The sequence below is a fragment of the Mesocricetus auratus genome, unplaced genomic scaffold, assembly GCF_017639785.1.
Source record: "Mesocricetus auratus isolate SY011 unplaced genomic scaffold, BCM_Maur_2.0 Super-Scaffold_100676, whole genome shotgun sequence".
In the NCBI taxonomy this organism is placed as follows: Eukaryota; Metazoa; Chordata; class Mammalia; order Rodentia; family Cricetidae; genus Mesocricetus; species Mesocricetus auratus.
Window position 1 is genome coordinate 156,699,278 of NW_024429266.1, and position 23,595 is coordinate 156,722,872.

The following is a 23,595-nucleotide window of genomic DNA, read 5'->3' on the forward strand; positions in this document are numbered from 1 at the left end:
AAGGACTGTAAGAGAGGATGGATGTAAAGCTCAGGGGGATGGACTTAACACTGGTGAAGTGATTTAGGCTCAAATAGGCTACTGTTAAGACGTGACTCTAGCAGGAATGTACTCTTCCATTAGAAGTAGTAAGTCTCACAGAACAAAACCCACACCCCTTTGCAGGGCCTAGTGAACTAGAGCATCTGTTTCTGCAACCTGAACTCCTGCTACTACCTGACCAACCACAATCCTAGCTTTCATAACCACCATCCTGTCTCTTGAAGTCACCAAGTATCACCCAAGCATTCTATCTTCTTGCAAGTGTCCCAGAGTCACAGGTCACACCACAGGATCCCTCAGCATTAGCCCCCCCTCCCTATCTCACCACCCTTTTCATTTCCTCATAACTTGGATATTTTATAACTGCTTACATGTTCATTTTCTATCTTCTCTCATGATAATTCATAGCCCCTCCCAGGATATACTCTAGTTACATTATCCAGCACCAAATGCCTACATATAGTAAGTACACACTCACTGAAGTAATAATCTGTTTACACTAACTTGAATACTGTAATTACAGCAGACAAAAATAAATAAATCTATGTATATTTGTTCTAGTTTCATTCTGTTGCTATGACAGATACCATGACAAAAGCAACTGGGTTTTACATGGCTACACTTTATAGCCTCTCCCTGAGGGAAGTCAGGTAGCAAATCAAGCAGGACCTTAAGCAGGACCCTGAAGCAGAACCAGGGGGAGGCTGCTTGCTGGCTCACTCACTCATCCATGCTACTTCATTATAAAGCCAAGGATTGGGACTGGAGAGCCAGCTGAGTAATTAAGAGCACTATGTTATAAAGGACCCAAGCTTGATTCCTAACACACACATGGAAGCCCATAATCAGCTTTAACTCCAGTTCCAAGGGATCCAGTACCCTCTTCTGTCCTCTTTTGGGCATAAGCACTCAAGTGGTGTGCACATATACAAGCAGGCAAAACACCCATACATATAAATAAATAAATAAATAAATAAATAAACAAACAAACTCCCTTCTCAGAAGATTCTAGGCTGTATCAAGTTGACAATTAAAGCTAATTGGAACAACATTCAACTTGTATCTTCGATACCTCACTACTGGCCTCACAATCAGACTCAAGTGCAAGATGAAGTGAGGAAGTCGAAAGGCTGAGAGGATTGCATATGCCCTACCACACACAATCATTTGGCTGGAAATACTTAGGAATATAAAATTCTTCCCCAAAAGACCCATGCCCTGAAGGCTTGTTGCCCAGTTAATGAATTCAGCCACTAAGAGGTGTAACTGGGTCATGAAGGGTCTGGCCTTATCAACTGAATTATCCACCAATATCATTATATAGTGGTGTTATTAGTAGATGGTGGGAACTTTTAGAGGTACAATAACTTGGAGAAAAGTAGGTAACTAAACATGTGTCTTTGGAAGTGATACTTTGGCCCCTGGTCCCTTTCCTGACTTTCCCTCTACTTCCTGGCTACTATGAAATAAGTAACTGCTCTTACAACCTTTTGCCATGATACTCTGCAACCCCATGGCCCAGAAAAGACAGAACCAGCTAGCCATGGGCTAAAAGTTCTAAAACCATGAGCTAAAGCAAATCCCTCCCCCTTCTAACTCCTCTCAATGAAGTCTTCTGTCTCAGGTCCTACCGTGTTAGAGACAAACGCAGTCTGCTACTGCGATACTTTAACCAATTACTTTAAGCTCATTATATCTATTTCCTCATTTGAAAAACAAAAATGATTCCTTTCCTGTAGACAGCAGTTATGTGAACAATAATGAGACGATAGAAAAGCATAATTTGAAAAGATGTCCATTACATTCTGTCTCACATACCTCCTAAACGTTACCATTAAATGAGGCCTGAACAGTGTCCATGGCCCATCTCAAGGCTTCTGAGCCACACAGGAAAGGCTTTCATTGTACTGTCTTCACAGTGCTCAAATACTTTTGAAACTTTTTCTCCGGGTTCAAAGTTTCACATCAAAAATTACTCCATTGCCCATGACTTCAGATACTAAAAGAAGAGAAAGTTCTGGATTTTGTTTTTTATTGTAGGGTTTGTGTATTTTGTTGTGTACAGTACATGAATTGAATCCAGGACCTACTACGTGATACATCCAATCATGAATATACTTTATAATAATTATAAAGAAAGAACTTCCAGAAAGTATTAGCAGCTACAGAGACCCACCTAACCCACCTACTGAAGACAGCCTTCTCTTCTCTTCAGCCACTGAATACAGACCTGTTTTCGAGGAGACATGCAGAATATACTTAGTGCTGCACATTCATTGATCTTTAATCAGGTGCAGTAGTGAAGAGAACAATAAGAACACCCATGGGGCTGTTTAGATCTCCCAGTCTGTCTGTCCACAGCCTTTCTTCCCATCCCAGAGAAAGGATGATCTCAGAGTTTGAATAAATCAAGAGCAGGAAGAGTATACAGGAATCTACGGCACACAGAATGATGTCAAGGCTTTGAGAATGTGTGTGGGTAGGGGGATGGTGGAGGGGCCAACAAACAGAAGACCATCACAGAGAAAACAGACTCTAGCAGTGTAGAACAGGTGGAAACTTACATTTTAATGGACTTAGACTTGAAAAGCAACTGCATTTCAGATTATCAAAAGCCCTTTTCATGTAATTATCAAGCAGAGGGCAGTAATCCATGTAGAAAATCATCAAACCATCCAAAACTAAGAAATGGAACTGAATGGCAGATCACCTGTAGAATTAGTTCACCAGACAGTGACTTTCTAGCTCTCTACATAACGACATACTAAATGTTCAGGCCTACAAATCAAGGATGTGCAGCAGGAAATCGACATCTGAATAACAACAAAAATAAAGGTGGAGTACCTGACACCCTGTGAGCCTTTAACACAGATGGACTCTCCGATCCTCACACTCACTGGTCTCATTGTGCTAACAGAATGAGATGTGGATTAATATAAAGAGGACTCAGACAGAAAGTCTGCAGTGCAAACATCAGTCCAAGGTTAAGGAACTTGCCTGAGACCTCAGCCGGGAAATGGAAAGTATGTAGTTGGAAGTCAAACTTTCAAGAGGCTAGTGACCAGTGGGAGGCAATTAGCAGGGTGAATGTCTGGCAGAAACCAACCAGTTTATCAGGTATACCTTCCACAGTAAGTGCCATGGGCTGCGAGGCATAGTACATGACAGAAATGAAGCCAGTACGAATCCAGGCCTAGAAACTGAATTTTCCTAGTACAGAAGGGAAAGGAACTTACTGACTGGATCTCACAGAACAGCTTCATTTCAATTTTTCCTATACTTCCTTATAATACACCCAAACTGTTATACACAGCTCAGAAAGAAAAAAATAATCTTAGCCAAATATGCTGTCTGAAGAGTTTCTATTGCTGAGATGAAATACTAAGACCATATCGCCGCTCATTACTCCAGGAAATCAGGACAGGAACTCAAGCAGGGCAGGAAACTGGAAGCAGGAGCTGAAGCAGAAGCCATGGAAGGACACTGCTTACAGGCTGCTACCCATGGCTTGCTTAGCCTGCTTTCTTATAGATTCCAGGACCACCAGCCCAGGGATGACACACCACACAGTGGGCTGGGCTCTCCCCAATCAATCACTAATTGAGAAAATGTCTGATAGCTGTACCTTATGGAGGCATTTTCTCAGTCAAGGTTCCTTCCTTTCAGGTAACTTTAGCTTGTGTGAAGTTGACATAAGACTAGTCAGCACATATACCAAGTACATTACTCAAGGTACCAAGAGTGTTATGTAGCATTGCCTAAAAAAAGAGATGGATACTTGGATACTAATGGGACCTCAGTGAACAGGACCTCCATGTTATTCACCCAACAATCCCAAATGTTCTGGGTAGTGGGACCTTGGTGAATACATCCTCTGTGTTAGTAAACGAGAAATGCAAAGGACAATATGTACAGAGTCTAAAGTAGCCATTCCTCCCCCAAAAGAACACGAAAGCATTCAAGATCAACATAGCAATTCAAATACAGGCCTCAATCCTATTTAAATTTCTTTCCATCATACTATGGAATCAGATACTGTATACAAACTTGGTGATATGATATGTAACGTTCAGCTCTTACCATAACTGAAATGAATAATATGTTCATTTTCAAATATCTAAGGCTTTATTGGTCACTATAGAAGAAAATTAGGAGACCAGGCATGGTTGTCCGTACCTTTAATCCCAGCACTTGGGAGGGGAGGCAAACACCTCTGAGAGTATAAGGCCACCCTAGTTTATATGGTGAGTTCAAGGCCATACAGGGCTATAGAAGACTGTCTTTGAAAACAACAAAATCATTAAGTAAACCAGGCAAACTGCTATGCTGAGCAGGATGGGGGATCTGTAAGAATCAATCTAGGTTATTAGGAAAATTTACTCCACTCATGACAATAACTTTTCTGAAACAAATTGTTTGCATCTCTTTTGTTCTGAGTCCCTACACAACAACTCCATTTACTCAACCAATTTTTCTGGAATACTTCCAATACCGCACTGATAAATCCATAACGCAGAATGAACTAGCCAGCGTGGTTTTGCTACCACGTTTTCACACTAACAGTTACAACTTGCAGTTCTACTTTAGAGCTTCTTCCTATCACACTGCTCAAGTTCACAGCACATTCACATGGCTGAACAGACCCTTAATGTTTTCCTCATGTACCCACATCTCAGATACCATCAAGTCCCATGAGCTCTGCTCCCCAAACACATCCCCAAGCAGTCCTCTTCTGCATGACTCAACCATCCAAGACAGCTTCTCGCACTTGGATGACATAATAGTCCAGCCCAGCGGTCCTACACCTTGTTTCCCAGTGAATAGTACACAGCAGGGTGGCCAATTCACATTGGTTACCTGGGAATTTTCAAGTTTGGTCACTCCAAATCGCACATCCCAGGAAATCCTTATTGTAGAGGAACCTAATTAAGCATGGTCTGTGGTAGAATTTTTCTAGTGCTAGTTCTTGGAATTGTATGAGCCTCCATCCCAAGTCATTTGACCTTCCTAGGTCCATAGTCTGCCCTGTGACCCTATAATTTCTCTTACTGGAATGCCTGTTTTTTTTTCACTCTGAGTTTCACCAAAGAGATACAGGAAGACATTTGGGAGATGCTCTCAAATGGGCTCACTCTCTCACACTGTGACCATGTCTCTGCAAAGGGCACTCCCTAGCAAGCCTGCAGCACCAAGAATGAATGACACACAAAGCAGCATTGGTCCTAATCTGTAGCCTGTAAGGTCAACAGAAGCTGCCTAGCTCTGTCAATGAGTGGGCAGTCGTGCAAGAACAAATGGACTCCCTGAACTTTGAAATGGTCAGTTATCTAACACTGCTGACACAAAATCTAACTGAGAAGGGTCTTAATCAAAACATTTCAGGCAGCTCTCCAACTCTCTTATAATAAAGCCCAAAGAATTTAACTATTTTATAAATCCTTATAGAATCTATGCTCCTCACTCTCAGACCTTTCCACAATGTTCTCAAATCTTTTGTCTCACTGCTCTTCTTTCTCAATCTGGAAAAGTTGTTTTTCCTGATTCGGGATGGCAACCCGCTCCTGCCACCACTACTTGAGTCAAATTTCACCAACTTCTTTCATAGATTTCATCTTCAAATTTCACCAACTTCTTTCATATATGTCATCTTCAACTTCAACTTAAAAATGACCCCCAGGGAAACCACCTTCAACTCGCCTTGGTTCCACTGGTTTTCCCTGAAATGTATTATCATCTCAGCCTTTCCTAAAAGCTACAAGCATTTGTTGATTTGTATTCTGTATACTAAGCTCATGCACTCAAAAATACTTTCTAAGCAAGGTGTGGTGGCACAGATCTGCAACCCCAGTGGTCAGGAGGCTAAAGCAGAGTGGTTACAAATTTGAGGCATAGGCTATTCGGGAAGATTCAGTCATAAAACAATGACAATCCTTCTGAAGTAAGCTATGGAATTCAAACCTAATGAGTTAGAAAATCTCTTAACCTGGTATCCTTCTAATCTGAATTCTAAAGACTTTCATCACGAAAAATAGAAGTGAAAGTCAAAAAGATACTGATGGGATAACTTTCATTAATCATTGCTTTTAAAAAGTTCTATATGAGTTTGATCAGAAAATGTTAGCTGGATATAATGTTATAACAACCACAAACAAGTAGACCACATTTGTAGTTGAATTCCTCCTCCAGAATAAAATAGTACCTCTACATCAGTCTGCTCCACCACCAATCCCACACCAGGAAAAACTACTTTGCGATGTCAAAGAAACTAAACACATGGAAGTTGTTTGTCGTGGTACAGGGCTTAAAGCCTTTTTAGCTATGGGGTCCAAATAAAAGCTATGAAAGACCTGCTCTCTGCCTCTAGGAATTAGCTAAGTGGAAAATTTTAGTTCTCTACCTTTTTGGGATACTTCAATGTTTAAAATAGAACCATTTGTGTCCCAACCACCATGAAGTGAAAAGGCCCTGCTCTATGAAAGATATGTTTCTATACTGAGAATACCTCTGAGACATGACATACAAAGACCCAGTTCCTTGTTCAGCTAATGGGTGCTACATACAACACCCATGGCAGGAAGTGGAAAGGAACCAGGACTCCTGAAAATGCTGACTGAAAAAAATCAACCCAAAAAGGGAGGCACGGGGTGGGGTGTCAGCTGGACCTCTAAAAATAAGAGCCTTAGTGGTAATCCCACAAGTCTGTGATGTTCTTGCGGGAGGAAGAAAGCATGAGTGAAAATGAGCCACCTAATGCTCTGTCTCCTAGAAGCCATGTTTTGCTTTACTTCCTGTTACTGTGGAGTTCTTAGGCAAAGATATCTGGCTTTCCTTATTACATAATTCTTTTATGAACTATAGATAAGGATGCTGACACAACAGAGAGAGGTATCCTGAAGATTCAATAAGGCCAGGCCTGGGGGCACTTGGGAAATTCCAGTTACTCAGGAAGAGGCTGAAGCAGGAAGATCACAAGCTACCGGCCACGCTGGGTAACACAGTGAGAACGTGTTTAAAAAAAATTTTTTTTAATATCAGAAGACTAGGGACATAGACTAGTGGAAGAACACTTGCTTAGCATGCATTAGGCTCTAGGTTCAAGCCCTAATATTAAAAAGAAAATTCAATCTTCAATGAGATAAGGCATGCAAAGTACTTGAGAGTTCTCTAACCATGACACCACTATATTTTCACCATTTGTGTGAGTTAATGAAATCCTTCACTTTATGAAATTTAATTCTGCTTAAAGAGGTGAAAACTACATGAGAATAAAACAAGACATGATGTCTAAGACATTTGGGAGTGAAGATGCAGGCATCCCAGTCTTGAGAAAGGCATTTCTTGTTGTCACTGTGCAGTTGTTCTTTAATAAGAAACAAGTTTTACACACAACAGCAAGTCCAACAGTTATAAGACGTCTGCTTACAGCAAGTATTAATTTTGTGCCAATTATTTTGAGATTTCATTTTCCTTCGACACAAAGGGAAGAGGAGAAACACTGATGTCTCTATTTTAGGGTCAGAACAAAATCTGCTCATTAGACAAATTCAATCCAGTGACAAGTTGGGAAGGAGATACCATTTTCATCTCTTTTGGGAGGCGTCCCTGACCACTGGAGTCACTGTGGACCCTTTTCCTCGCATGCTTTTGCTCTCCTAGTATTCATGTGGGCTATGCAACAATGCCTTTGCCAGGCAATAACTATCTCAGAAGCATAACCATCCTTGCAACCTCAGCATCCAACTCACTGCAGGACCACTGTGACTGTTAAATGAATTAATGGCCCTGAAAAGTGTGAGTCTCCATGTTTTCCTTATTATCCCATCTTATAACAAACAAAAACATGAAAGAGATGGAGAACTAATAGCTAATATCAGAATTACCCCCCCAAGAATAGGGGAATTGGTAATTTTTTAAATGATTCACAATGACTATATTTGGAACACATTTCAACTGACACATGCACACATCCAAAGATCCCCTAGCTGAAAGTACAGCTTGTAAATTCGAGCAGAACAAAAGCCACTGTAGACTAGAACTTGTGTTCATGTGACCCGATGGAGCTCAGACAGACTGATGGGCGATGAGCTGTTTTCATCTAATAAGCTGTTTTTGTCTAAGCAGATTCAATTGATGTAACAACTGCTCCATTTTGACAAAGACTGTTTAGTGCCATGTGATGTGAGGAGCAGGCTGAGGAGACCCTCTGGAGCACAGCCCACCAAGCGGTGGGTCACAGCACTAACATTGCATGTCCGCTCCCACAACTGCTCTAGAGATGCTGTTCCCTGAGTTTTGCCTTCCCTGTTAAACAAAGGTTAAAGACACATCCAAGTGCATAAGAGAAACACCACTGTGTATACATCAAAGAAGTCATACACCACAAGTTTCACTGCAGATGAAAAGCACCATGGTTTGCTCTTTTATTACAATTACTTTTAAACCTTGCATGACAGTCATGGTACCTGGAATCCAAGGCGGGCCATTCCAGCACTCAGGAGACAGAAGAGGATCACTACAAGTTCAAGGTCAGCCAAGACTACATGGTAAGATCCTGTCTCAAAGAAAACAGAAGGTAGGTATGCTGAAACAAAGCAAGCCTTGAGCTATGCATCTGTTTGCATACCCCAGGCCCAGTACTTGTTCCTACTATTTTTCTCTTCTTTGTCTTTCATTTAAATTCTTTACAAACCAATGGGTTAGTGCTTAAACCTATCATGTTCCTTCCTAAGGAGAACTAGCTGAGACTTCATAACTGAGTATGGAGGTACATACCTGTACTCTGTAATCAAGAGGTAGATGCAGAAGGATAATAGTGGAGGCTAACTTAAGAAGGATGGAGAAACTGTCTCAAAACAGACATCAGGACCAATGCCAGGGTCATCCTAAATGTGTAATCATACACGTAGTGTCAGTTATGGGGTCTATGTCATGGAATGGGCAGGCCTTACGTCAAATCAGGTATCGGTAGAGTACTCCCCTCCAGTAAGCTTTGCGTCACCATTGCACTAGCATATCTCGCAGGCCGGATCCCACTACAGATCAGAGTTTGTGCCTGGGTTGATGTTTTCATTTCTCTTTTGGTAGCATGCAGAATACTTTCCTGTACCACAGACACTAGAATATAGGACTGAAGGCTCTATGTAGGTACCAGCTCAACTACTCAGTGTTCAATGAGCTGTGGTAGGTGTTGACTTCAGCAATGGGGGAACCTTGCTCTCAGTTTGTGGAGAGCAACTTATAGTCTAGGCAACAGCCTAAGTTATGATTCCCATGGGACCCCTTTCAACAACCATTCAATTAGATGTAACCCAATTCTAGTACTGGAAGCTTCATTTGGGGATGAGCGATGTCCATTAAGGGTTCCATCTCCCCCATTATTGGGTGATTTCATTGAGATAATCTGCATATATGTATATATTTTAGGAAGTTTCTATAGTATTGGGTTTCCATACTACCCCTCAACAGTCCTTAATTTTGGCTGCTTCTACGAGTATTCCTACCTCATTCTCTCTCCCCCTCCCACCCTCACCACTTGATTTTCCCTTTCCAGTCCCTCCTCGTCCTTCCATAACTACCTATTCTGTTTGCTTTATAGGGAGATCTACCTGTGTGTCACACACACTAACCAAAGTCCATTATTGATTATATCTTGGGTATCACTGGCTTAACAGCTAATAGCCACATGTAAACAAATATATACAATATTTGTCTTTCTGGGTCTGGGTTATCTTACTTAGAATTTTTTTTCTAGTTCCGTCTATTTACCCGTTAAGTACATGATTTCCTTTTTTTATTTAAATTAGAAACAATCTTATTTTATATATCAATACTAGTTCCTTCTCCCTCCTATCCTCCCATGACCCCCACCAACCCCAATCCCATCCCTTTTCTGCTCCATAGAAAGGGTGAGGCCTTCTATGGGGGATCTTCACATCATTTGGGGCAGGGCCTAGGCCCTCCCTGTGTGTCTAGGCTGAGAAAGTATCCTCTACAGGGAATGGGCTCCCAATGTCCATTCATACACTAGGGATAAATACTGATCCACTACCAGAGGCCCCATAGACTGCCCAAGTCTCCTCACTGATACCCCTGTTCAGGGGGCCTAGTTCTGTCTTATCCTGTTTTCTGAGCTGTCAGTCTGGAGTCTATAAACTCCCACTTGTTAAGGTCAGCTGTTTCTGTGGCTTTCCCCAGTCTGGTCTTGACCCCTTTGCTCATCACTACTCCCTCTCTACAACTGGATTCTAGGAATTCAGCTCAGTGTTCAGCTGTGGGTCTCTGCTTCTGCTTCCATCAGCTACTGGATGAAGGCCCTAGGATGGAATATAAGGTGATCATCAATCTCATTAGAGGGGAAGGGCATTTAGGATAGCCCCTTCACTATGGCTTAGTGATGGGGGAAGTCCTTCTGTGTATATGTAAAGAAAGCACTGCTGGCCAATAGGGAAGCAAGATAGGTGGGACTAGGAATCTAGGAGGATTCTGGGAAATGTACTGAAGAGAGTCATTACCATGTGATCCCTGGAGGAGAGACTAAAAGTCTGGCATTATCAGAAACATAAGTCCTTATTAAAAAAAATACACACATATATATAGTTGATTATGAGTTAATAATTAAGTCTGAGCTAGCCGATTAGAAACTATAGCCAACAGCCAACAGCTTCATAATTAATATATGTCTCATGTGTTATTTGGGGGCTAAAGTGGCAGTGGGACCCAGGCAGCTGGTGGGAAGAATACACATTACAGCTTAGAATCTTAGTTAGGATTTCATTTTTTTAATGGCTGAGTAGTACACCATTGTGTAATGTGCCACATTTTCTTTATCCATTCATCTGCTAAAGGACATCTAGGTTTTTTGCAATTTCTAGCTACTATGAATATAGCAGCAAAGAACATGGTTGAGCAAATGTCTCTGTGAGTGATCAAGAATATGAGACTAAATAACCCAGGGACCTAGTGGAAAACAATACTATTACTGTAAATAAATAAATAAATATGAAAAATAAGCCGACTCCCAATGACATTCTATTATAGATCAGTGTCTTGCTCTGCCATTATCTGAGAAGCTTCCGTCTGCAACATTTGGGAAAATATAGACTCAGAGTCAGACAATATGCAGAATGAAAGACTTCATGCCGATTACTCAGTCCCAAACCAGATGTCCTCATCAAATCACTCCCCACGGGGCTCAAGGAACCCTGCAGAAGAGTAGGCAGGAAGAATGTAAGAGCCAGAGGGCATGGAAGACATCAAGAAAACAAGGCCCTCTAAACCAACAGGATGAATGCATATACAAATTCCCAGACTCTAAGGCAGCATACACTGGACCTGTGCAGGTCTGCACCAGATGGAGTTCTAGAAGTGAAAGGAGACATGGACAGATGCCCTCATCCATAACCCAGAAGCTATCTCCAATTGATAACCACTTGCAAATGAAAATTTAGTTTTCTCCAAGGAGTTTCACTAGGTCTCTTAGTCAATGATCTATTGCTGTGAAGAGACACCATGACCACAGTAACTCTTATAAAGGAACACATTTATTTAAGGCTGGCTTAAGTTTGGAGGTTTAGTCCACTATGGTGGCATGCAGGCAGGCATGATGTTGGAGAGGTAACTGAGGGTTCTACATCGGGAAAACAAAGAGACACTGGACCTGACCTGAGCTTCTGAAACTTCAAATCCTACTCCCAGTACACACTTCCTCCAACAAGGCCAAAACTACTCCAAAAAGGTACCACCTCCTAAAAGTGTCCCATCCTGGTGACCAAACATTCAAATCTGTGAATCTATGGCATCTTTGCAGGTTGTGTCAGGGTTTTTCCTTTTTTTTTTTAAACTCTATCTTTACTTTAACTTTAATTTAATTTTATTAGTATATTGGGATTTTTGCTCTCTTTTGACAACAGAAGCCCTTCCTGCTTTGTTTTCTATGAGATTCCTGAGTGGGTCTGAGTCTATATCTGTTTCTTATGCCTTCCCTTCCTTGGGTTCTTTTCCTTCTACTTGTTTTGTCCCATTCTGATGTGTTTGTGTTTCTTTTGCCTTATTATATTATGTTTTATTCTATTATTCATCCTTAGAAGCCTGTTTCTTTTCTAATGAGAGACAGAAAGGTGGTGGATCTGGATGGGAGGGGAGGGCAGGGGAGGAAGGAGGGGAGACAAGGGAATGGAAGGGGACAGGAACTGGAAGGAGAAAAGGAGGAGGAACTATAATCAGAATATATTATGTGAGGAAAACAATCTCTTTTCAATGGGAGGGGAGTCACACTGTAGAGGAAAAACCATTAACAAAGATGACAAGAACACAGCTGTGGACACACAGGGAACATCATAAGGAGTACAAAGCATGGATGTGTTGGGAAAGGCAACCCCTGCCATGCTATACACATGACCAGTATACCACAGTGGGTATAAACTGGGTTTACAGAAGAGGGCAAGGGGAAGACTGGGCAACAGAGTCCTGATGGGATCCGGACTTCCTTTACCGGCTTATGATGCTAATCCACAAGTCATTTATAAAGAAAAGGTGTATTTATTTGCAGCTGCTTCTTTTCCTACCATGCACAGCAAGCGAAGACACCAAGACATTCCACTTTGCATATCAAATACTTCTAGTATTATTTTCCCCTGTTAGCTATGCCCCATCTGTTTCCTTTTCCTCACACAGATGTGACTATTGCATTCACTCAAATAAAAGGCTAAAGACAAAAGAAAAGTTCCAATACTGAGTTCACATTTAATTTGAGAGAAATAAGACTCCCAAATGTCTTAGTTTGTTCCACACTGAAGGGAAAAAAATAGATAATTGAGGCAGGTTGTTTACACATCAATTTTCATTCTAAGGTAGATAAAATGGTATCATTCCTTTATAGCCTCTAATTTATCTCCCGAGTTTTTATTTTTTGCAGATAACCTAGAAAACTCAGGTGGAGACTTAGTGCTATTTATGAGCATGTTAAGCACTGTCAGTGTCTATAATAACCACCTTGGAGAATAGCAGAACATCTTAAAAGCGTAATTTTTCAGGTAATATTTATTCTGTTGCAATGGAAAGGCAAGGATGATTCTCATTTTCTTTCAGAATTATGCAGCTTTGGACTTTATATACCACCATCCTCCTAGAAAATACCAACCAGCAATATAGATGAGTAATAATAAAGTCAATATCAAGTCATCTGAGAATGTAAATAAACAGAATTTAACACTTAGCTGTTATCACAAAAGCACTGAGAAATTTGATTTCTTATACTGTATTGGTATTGTTAATAGCTATTATATTCTTCTGATGAAAGCTTAAAATATTGGTTTTGTTCAGTCAAAAAGAGAAGAAAAAGGCCAAATGGTAGTGGTGCATGCCTTTAATCCCAGCACTCAGGATAGAGCCAGGCAGACCTCTATGAGTTTGAGGCCAGCCTGGTCTACAGAGTGAGTTCCAGGACAGCCAGAGCTGTTACACAAAAACAAAAAGAGACAGACAGACAGACAGAGAACTTGGTGAGTCCCTCTCTTATCAATATGAGGCATGCAATTTGCTATCTTTATTCGTTAACCTGAATCATCATTTAAGTACATATTGCCATTCTCAACTTTATAGTCAAGTATACTGTTTGTTGAAATAACCAGCAAAGAAAAGGGAGATGAGCACCCTGGCTATGTAGCCCATTATTATGTTCAGCCTCAATTCAAAGAGCCAAATACTCTCTCACAAGTCTAAAAACTGGGCCGGTGAGGTGACGGTGCTAACCTATAAACCTGATGATCTAAGTTTAACCCCCAGAGCCCACTGATCAAAGGAGAACCATTTCCTGCAAGTTGTCCACCAATCACCATTTAAGTGCCAAGGCATACACAAACACAAATAAATAAACAAATGTGAAAGAAGGAAGGAGAGAAGAAAAAGAGAAAGCATTTAAGTCTAGGCCAGCTGTGGTAGTGCATACCTTTAATCCCAGCATTTGGGAGGCAGAGGAAGGAAGATATTTTTGTGTTCAAGGCCAACCTCGTCTACATGGAGCTCTCTGTTGGGACCATATGACTAGTCTCAGACAATGGAATTAGGTGAAAGTGAGGTATACAGTTCAAGCAAATCTATACTTGCAGTCCTACATGTCTTCTTCCCTCTGAGTTGCTACCATGGCAACTTTCCCAGGACATCTCCAGAAACCACTTGTTGAAGATGGTAGAGGAAAAGATGAAGGGAGTATACATTGCTGGGGTAGTATAAGAAAGCCACATGTAGAATCTGCAAGGAATCATTCTACTATCCTGAGCTACTAAGATGGCAGCATATGCACTAAAGAAACGAGCTTGCCTTGACATGCCAACACTGAAAAACAAATCGCAGTGGGAAATAGCATGTTCAATCTAGAGATTATTATGTAATGATCAAAATAATATTTATTTTTAAGAAAAATATTAGCTGGGTGATAATCATATTATAATACAGATTTTTAAAACTGCTGCTTTCTAACATTATAAGCAAACTGATATTGCAATTACACTATTTAAGTACATAGATAGAGGGAAATACTGAAGGATTAAATGAATAGAAAAGTGAAAGGAAATGTTAATATTAATACAAGTTCCCTTTGGATGATGGGAATAAAAAGAATTTTAGTTTTTTACTTTTCTGTATTTTCCAAGATTAAAACAATGAACATAGCCCTTTAAACATTATTAGAGATTTCTTTTAAAAATTCAAAACATTCAGAAGACTCCTACAGCACTAGCCCCTGTGCCATTTACTCCAAGCCAAAGTTTTCTGCATTTCCAACTCTATAAAACATTCTATGAACACTCAAAACTACAGTTCACAAATGAAGCAAATTAGACCCGAGTAAATAATGCATGCTGAAGTTCAGAAAGAGGAAGCCACGTGGAACATAGTTCTCCTGCTAATTGTCAGTGAGGAAATTTTAAAAAGAAGTTAATACCTAACCCATTAAAGGCATACTAGTGGTAGAGACACATTGAAGGGTAAACAGAAACCTCCTGATACTTTTCCTTTGGTGTAAATGAAGAATACAAGAAACAATGGATTCAAATAATTGGCAGGCTGATGGGCACATGGTAAAGGCCTGGAGGTTGAATGTCGTGTCCCGTTCCCCCACACCCCCCATCTTTGTTGTTTCAAATGCATTGCTCTCTTTCACTGCCAAACTGAAGCTGAAGTTCTGCCTTTCAAAGCAATGTTCCCACTGCTTTCTAAAGAGCCTGAGAGGGAGTTCCATGTTCAGTCCCCTAAGCACGCCTCCCCAGAGCTTGCCAGATCTGGCCCTGATTCTACAGTTCTCCTGCTGGTTCTATTCAGAGACACAAGACAGTACAGTACTGAAAAGATATTCCTGCCCTGAGGTATTCCGAGGAAAATCCCATGTATAGTTGAGGCATCAGGAAAGAAAGAACATTTTAGAAAAGAGATTTCTTCACTCACACACACACACACACACACACACACACACACAAAATATATATATATGTGTGTGTATATATATATAATAGGAAATGGTATTAAAGTTGTAATGAAGAGAATTAGTTTCACTGATACCATTAGGGCTAACCACTTAATCTCAACTCGGATACATACACAATTAACCTCTAGCAAGTGAGAATTTCCTGCACCCCAACAATGTCTGTGGTGCATTTCCATGTTTAGGACCTATGATTAGCACTTATATCTGGATGAGTCAGGGTTACTAGCAGCAAGCAAGAGAAGTTGACTCTATGAACCCGGGATATAGGCCAATAATTGCAAATCTGGACTAACATTCATGAGACCCCAAGTTCAAGCCTAAGGACTACACAAAGAAGGGCAGAGGGGAGAAAGAAGTAGAAGGAAGGGGGACAAAAGGAGAGGTGTTCCACATGGGATAAAAAAATCACAAAGGAAAAACATGGTATTAGGAATCTCACATAATCACCAAGGCCAGATCAGAAACTGTGAAAACATCAAAGGGGTCACTAGCAGCCAGAAAGGCAATTGAATCATAGCACAGAAACCTTCGCTCTGTTGCTTGCACTCATACTTCCAGAGAGCAGACCTCCTGAGCCTCAGTGTAGCACACTGGACATGGAACTGAAAGAGCATCTTTGCATTGCTGATTCCAGAGTGAAAGCAATGCAGGGTGATCGGCTGCTAAAATGAATATTTACTTCACAGAAATCAAAGTTATCCTTGACTGCCAGTGTAAGAAAAAAAGATCATCTCAATATAAAGGGGGACCTTAACCACCTACCATCACATGGCAAAGCCTCAACAGTCCAGGAGGCTGCTACTTAACTGTCTACAGGATTAACAGTAGCTGTCAATCAGTGTCAATGGCTGTCAGCTCCCTTTGGACAAGAAGTAGAATTCCTTAATGGCAATAAGTAATTTGCCAGGGTTCAGGATGTAATTATATAAAACAAAGAGTTAAGTCCTTATATTGATGAATGGAAACATGTGATAGCTAAAAGCAACCCAAGCTAGCCAATTCCAGTGAGAGCTCCATCTGAATCTTAGGATGGATGGATGTCATTACCTCACAGAAGATCCATCTCTCCATTTATATTTCAATTCTCTTTCCTGATTAAAAAAAAAACTGTAGTTTTTTTTAATATACTTTTTTCCTGCTTAGTGAAATGTTGAGAGTTCCTGTGCATGTGATGGGAGTAATTATCACATTGTAGAGAATCCCAAAACTGAAAGGTAATAGTCCAAGATGTTTCATCTGCATTTATATCCAAGTACTTCTAAGTTACACTGACAGCTCTGGGTGTACCTTAAAGGGAACTGAAAGGTGATGTCCAGATCAGGTCTATACACAGTAGTTGTTCTCCCAATCTGTGGGTTGCATTCATGAAGTTTAGTTCATAGGAAAAGGAAGCACGCAGTAACATGCCTTATCAAGGCACCTAACGATGTTTATTGTGTATGTGTGTGTGCACTTGTGGTGGGGAGGGTATATGTGCAGAGGCCAGAAGACAACGTGAGGGAGTCTGTTCTCTACTTGTAGCATGTAGGTCCTAGGGAACAAACACAGCTCATCAGCCTGGGGTGTACCTGCAGCCTCTGAGCCATCTCTCAGTCTTCCTTCTTAAAGCATGCTTAGACACTGCTGTGTGAGAACCATCCACATATTAAAATCTTCATTTACCAGACCAAATTTATTCTCCCAATCAGATATAAACCCGTTTTCAGTGCAAGAAAATGAGGATCTCATTCAATCAATATCTTATTGTTAAATTGTATTTCAGAAACAACAGCTTTGCATTGCCCATTTTAACAAATGTTCAAGTTAACAAGCTTTCCACAACTAGACAGCAAAATGTTCTGTTGCCCAGGGACACAACAAAATGTGTCATTAAGAAAATATCAGCAAATTACAGGTTTTATAAACTGCATGCACCTAAGAACCTGCCATATCAAGTTAATACAACATTCTAATTTTATTAATATTCACTTTCAATTTTAAACATGCTGACCCACACAAACATCTCCCTAGACTTATCATCAATCCAGCAGAGAAAGAGAACTGCATGGAGGCACTATTAAATCTATTAGAGCTGGGTGCAAATCACATCTCTGCTGATTATTAGCTAGACAACATTGGCCACTTTTTAAATCTTATCTTGCCTGTTTCCTTGTCAATAAAGTAAAAGTGCTACACTAAATGCTGACACATACAAAAGATGGAGGCATGACAGAGGACACAAACAATGAGAAAGTTTGGGGGCAGCTGAGAGGTTAACATATTCTGTTTAGTCCAGGAGAGTTATAAACACAGCTGATCTGATCCCCAGATGACAGGATGAAGGAAGGGTTCAGATACCCAATCTGTTGAGGAAGAAACAGATTGGCAGGGAGGTGGGTTACATTTGAACACAGGTACACCTAATATCGAGGAACATTTTCGAAACTTTTCATAATACATCATTTTATTTAAAAATATCCACTGTAGCTAAAATGTACACTATCACCCATAGGCTCACATCCTAAGCCCCCAAGCGGTGGGGCTAGTTTGCAAAGCTGTGACCCTTAAGGAGGCAGAGGCTGGGAAGATGAAGTAGACCTCTTGAGGTTTTACAGCCTGGCCTCACTTTCCATCTGCTCTCTGCATCCTACTCTGTGAAAATTAAACTTCTCCCCCATAAATTACCTACCTGCTGCCATGCCTCCCCACCACAACAGACTGTGTTCTCTCAAACTTTGAGCCAAAATAAATACCTGTTCCCTTAAGTTGCTCCTGATCAGGTAGTTAGTCACAGAACTAAGAAAGATAAGTAACACAATATCTGAATATAAGAAAAGTAAAAAGACCTTTCAATCATTTACAAACATTATACATTAAAATCTCCTAACACAAAACTGACAGGACACTACTTTGCCCACAAACTTGAATTATGAGTAGAGTTAGATACAATAAACTTTCTGAAATTAGATGTCCTTGATGATAATGACAAAATACAAGTTTATATAATACTTTCTGCATGTAAGCATATTAATATTCATAAAATTTCTCAAATATATAGGCATATATGTATATATGTCTCTCTATATATGACTGATCCCAGAACAACCAGAAAGACATGTGTGTAATCCAGCTTTAATCTTAACCTGAAATATATTTGGAAAAGTGTGCCTGGGGTTCCTTGTCAATCTTGTAGTGGCAGAAACCTTAACACTCTGGAGTTCCACCAGACTCTTCTGATTGGCTCTCCACAGGCAGTCACAGTAACAGTGACACACACTTCCTTTCTTTTTTACTATCAACTTCTTCTACTTTAAACCTTCTAGAATTAGGAGCATCTCCTTTTACAAAGTCACCAATTTCCTCCCAGATCAACAGAATTCAACATCAGAAACTAGACAAGACCTCACTTCTCAGACACCTACTCACTGAGTGTGAATCTATTCACTCACTCACAGCATGAGCTATTGTTGCAGCCATCCTCCTCTCTTTCTTTTATGTGGGTCCTAGGGACTCGAACTTGGGTCCTCTTGCTTTCAGGGTAAATACTTTACTGACTGAGCTGTCTCCCCAGCCCGAAATGAGCTTCTTGCTTAGCTCTCTGAATTCTCATTTAGCCATAAGCGTGTCCACAAGGAGAACTTACACTGGCCTGATCACTGAAGAACATCACGGAAGCTCACAGGAAATAATGCACACACTCACGGTAGTACTGTGCTCACTTCCTTCATCGGATCTGCTTTTCTTACCCCTTTTCCATTCTCAATTCCTTCATCTACTAAGAATTTCTTAAAACCCTCAAAAAACAAAATTTCAATTTTCAAAAAGTTTATTTCCATTATATAATTTTTATTTTCTTTTAAACAGAATCATCATTGGAAAGAAGATAGCAGGGCGTGATTCTTCTCCATCCACAGTGAGAGAAATGGATGAGAATTTTCCATCACTACAATGAACGAGGCCCTGAAGACAACAGTGATGCCAAGGAAGCACAACTTTGTTCTAGAGCTAAGGAAAACCAGAGGCACAGAAAGGAGAAGGACCTGAGAAGCAGTCAGACCGGTAACGGGAGGGCCAAACATTGGGACTTCAACTATGCCCTCGGGCAGGCTCTGCCAGCACACATCTGTGATGTCAGCACTTGGCTCTCAGGAGGAGGATCACAAGTTCAAGGCCAATGTGAATGGCATAACAAAATTGAAATTGCTGCCTGCCTTCCCCTTGTTCTTCTCCAATCACTCATCTCAGCTTTTAAGAGGCTTCTAGAAGGATGTCACTCTCATGCCTCATCTAGAGTCCTATTTCTTCCCACCACTAAGCCACAGTTGATAGAAGAGGGTGCAAAGAAAAACTTAAGAGAAATTCCCACAATGTGACCCCCATGTCCTGTTATCTCAAGAGAAAGAATCAAGATTTCCTGATTCAGGTGCTCTTTGGCTTTTGCAATTCAAAGTTTCTACCCAGGCAGTGTAACCCAGAGCAAAGGCAGGAAGTAGGAAGCCATGTGCTGTGCTTTCACGGATGCTCAGAGCTCACCAGCTAGGCCAACTTACTCAGTCTCTTCGCTGCCTCCAGGGCCTCCGTAGCAGTGTTGGCAACAAAGAACCTCTGAACTCGCACTCCATGCTCTGACATGAGCTTCTTGCTCTGGTATTCCTGCAGGTTCAGCCATCTTCTGGAGGTTAAGTGACCTACCTATGGAGAGAAGGGAGGACACTTAATAAGAACAGGAAAAAGAACACTTGGTCTAGGCGACCAGTCTTAACAGGTACTATTAACCAGCAATGAGCAACATTCAACTTAAAGACACAAATCTAAGTAAATCCTCCACAATGCTTTTTTAATAGAAAATGTCAAGAAACAGTTATACACACAAAAATAAATGCAGATGTATAAAAAAAAAGTGGTAACGGTACAGCCATGATTACCTGCACAAGACTGGTAATCTCCTTTCTGTCATGTGATGGAGGGACTCATCAGGCCTTGTCCAGACCTGAGTACTAGCCATTAATAGTTGTTTGGGGACAGAGCGACATTTTTGTAGGTGATAGTCACTGGGTAAGTGGACCTACCTCTAAGCAATCCTTATTAAACTCATTGGGTCACAGTCTCACATCCCCTAACTGCATTCTAAATATTTATTCTTATACCCAAAGAAGTATAATCCTCATCCTTCATCAAGGAAACTTCTTCTTACAAGGGGACCTGTTCAGAAAACCACAAACAACCAAAATGAGTTGTAGATGCCAGTCCCAATGTACACATTTCCAAAACAACTTCCTCACCTAACCCTTAGGGATCAGGGCAGAAGACAGTAAGAGCCAGATGATGAAGGAGTTTGCTCTGATATTGTGTCTCCTATAACTGTGTCTCCTAGCAATATCAGAACCCGCACCCATAAAGCTCACTAACATGACATGACTGCATAACGAGGACGTGAACAAGGATAAGAACAATAGACATGCTAATGTGAAGAGGAGAAAGCCCAAGAGGCCTCAGCGCTTCCCAAAGAACTACTGGCAATTAAGGAATGACGAACACTGGAGAAATAGCCTTTCCCAATGGTCAGCCCCACAGACGTATATAAAAGTAACAATATACTGACTAAGCAGGTTGTGTTTAGGACTGTATATGCATGCATGTATACATCAACAATTAATAGAAAAGGAAGCTGAGAGTTTAAAAATGAGAAAGGAGGGTTTATGGGAGAGTTTGAGAGGGAGGAAAGGGAAGGGGAAAATGACATAATTATACTATAATCTCAAAAAATAAAATTTGACTATCATAGTGAACCTCTTAACAGATGCTATTAAAAAAAACCTCAAAATAGTTTTTAAAATAAAGAAGTTCAATAGTCTAGGTATAGAAAGACAGCCGTTCAAATTTCTGGTTTTAGTGTTGTTCTGTCAGATGTCAACATTAGTGGAAGTAGGCAGACAGAGGATGCATGAGACTGTCACTGGGTATTTTATTTTGTTTTACTGTAGTATTCTGTGAGATAGTAATTATTTTCAGATCAGAAGTTATTTTGGAAAAACATTAAAGGTCCACCCATACAGCTATGCCTCCCCTCATTCACCTGGCCCAAACATAGCATTATCTTAATAGTCAATATACGCCATTAATCACGCACAGAAAAATCTTGGGGAAATAGTTAAAACTCCATAAAGTCATGGAACCACACACTAATTCACTTCTGTGCTTTTCTTTTTAGAGGTTTTTCTAAATGTGTGTGTATATGTGTGTCTGTATGAGTGAGTTTCTGTGCACCACATGCATGCGGGTATTTGTGGTAGCCTAATGGTGCCAAAGAACACTGAAGTTAAAGGACTCTGTGAGTCACCTGATGTGGATGCTGGGAACTGAACTCAGGTCATTTAGAGTAGTGCATACTCTTAATGGCTGAGCAATCTTCCCAGATTGCCAAATAAAATCACTTTATTTTAGTTTAATGAACTTTAGATAGATATTTTGAATGGTAAGATCTCATTTTCTCGTTTATGTATAAACACTGAGTACAGTTACCTAAAAGAGTCTTCATTATTAGACTACTGCTCAGCTGTAATTGGATATTATGTAACCTTGCTTTAAGATTCAGTAGAAGTGAGGTTTTTATTTCAAAGTACACTATCAATTACTTTTTTAATTTATGTCAACAGAATATAAAGAACAAGATGACACGCACGTAAATTACTTTTGTATGACATCCAATAACATTAACAGTATATCCTACCAAAGCTAATAATCTCATTTGCAATGAAAAAGGGAATATATATAGTTATGTTTACACCCATGAGTCATAATGTTGAGGAACTTACAAGAGTGACTATCCATTAATGCAAATTAAAATTTTAATCATAGCTGGATTTCAAAGTTGCAGAGTGAAAAATAACCTGATATCTGGCCCCCTACCAGCTCCTACCTCCATGAATGTCCAAGGTAATATCAGATCGATCACATTGCTAGGGGATTGAGTATCAGTATTCAGGAATCCCTTTTGGCCTGCCCTGGGGGTTCTGACAGGATACGCCCTCAGCTATAGCCACTAAGAGCACCACCTGTGCATATTCACTGCATTTCCTTTCAAAAGGGTCCTGCCCACCTCCTATCTTTCTCTCTTTCTCTCACTCCATCCTCCCCCTTTCTCTTCCACCACTCTTGTCTCCAGGGACCCGTCTCTGCCTCGTCTCTGCCCCCTTTTCTGCTCCTTCTCTCTCCTCTTTCACTAAACCTCCGATGAGTCCTGTTGTATGGCATGACTACTCTTTGCAGTGTTTTTTAAATTACAACACTAAGGGCTGTGCACAGAAGCTAAAGTTCACTTTCAGAAGCTCTGAAGTGTCCTTTAAATGTCATCTCCTGTAACCTCCAAACTAGGATGTACTTATGAGCTCTTTCAAGCAGGTAATCCAACATGGTTCACAGATATGTCCAACCTTGAGATCTGCTGACCACATGTAGCCCAGCATAATTATGAATATGGCACAATAGATTTGTGAACCAGTGTTAAACCACAATGTCAAAACGTTAGACACCCCTGGTATACCCTTACAGACAAAAGAGCTTCTACTCTAAGGAAGTGTGTTCTAAACTTTCTGACACTGTTAGGAAAATATCTTAATTGGCAAATAGAAAATACAAAAATAAGTCAGTGAGATGATCGAAGGAATAAACCATGACTTTTGTCCCCAATAGAAAGTTTGTTCCACTCCAGAAACTATCTCTAAACTAGAAAAATAAAAATCATCCCTTAGGACTTGAAATAAACATAATTCATGTATACTTGTAAAGTACTGAAGTTTTGATATGATCAAGCCTAAAGATCAGTCCTTCTACCTATCCATATGTATTAATGTACATATATATTGTTTACAATGTTAACACCGAAATTGACTATAACCTCTCTTTAAAAATTAATAATACCAGAATAGAAATCAACAGAAGGACAAACAATGCTCACACCATCTAATTTTTTAGTACTTCTTAATCTTACTTCTGACTTTCTAAGTCTTAATGAAACATTAGTAACTTGAAAAACACAAATTTGATAAGCAAACACACTCAAAGGCTTAATAGTCTGCTACATTCCACATTCTAAG

General features: G+C 40.3%; 1 protein-coding gene across 1 annotated transcript in view; it reads right to left on the reverse strand.

Moving 5' to 3' along the window:
- Suclg2 (succinate-CoA ligase GDP-forming subunit beta) overlaps nt 1–23,595 on the reverse strand; it is a 256,446-nt gene that overhangs the window by 173,963 nt on the left and 58,888 nt on the right. Inside the window, exon 2 of the mRNA XM_040739204.1 lies at nt 20,050–20,191. Coding sequence (XP_040595138.1) covers nt 20,050–20,191 — 142 coding nt within the window. The remainder of the gene's footprint in view (nt 1–20,049; nt 20,192–23,595) is intronic.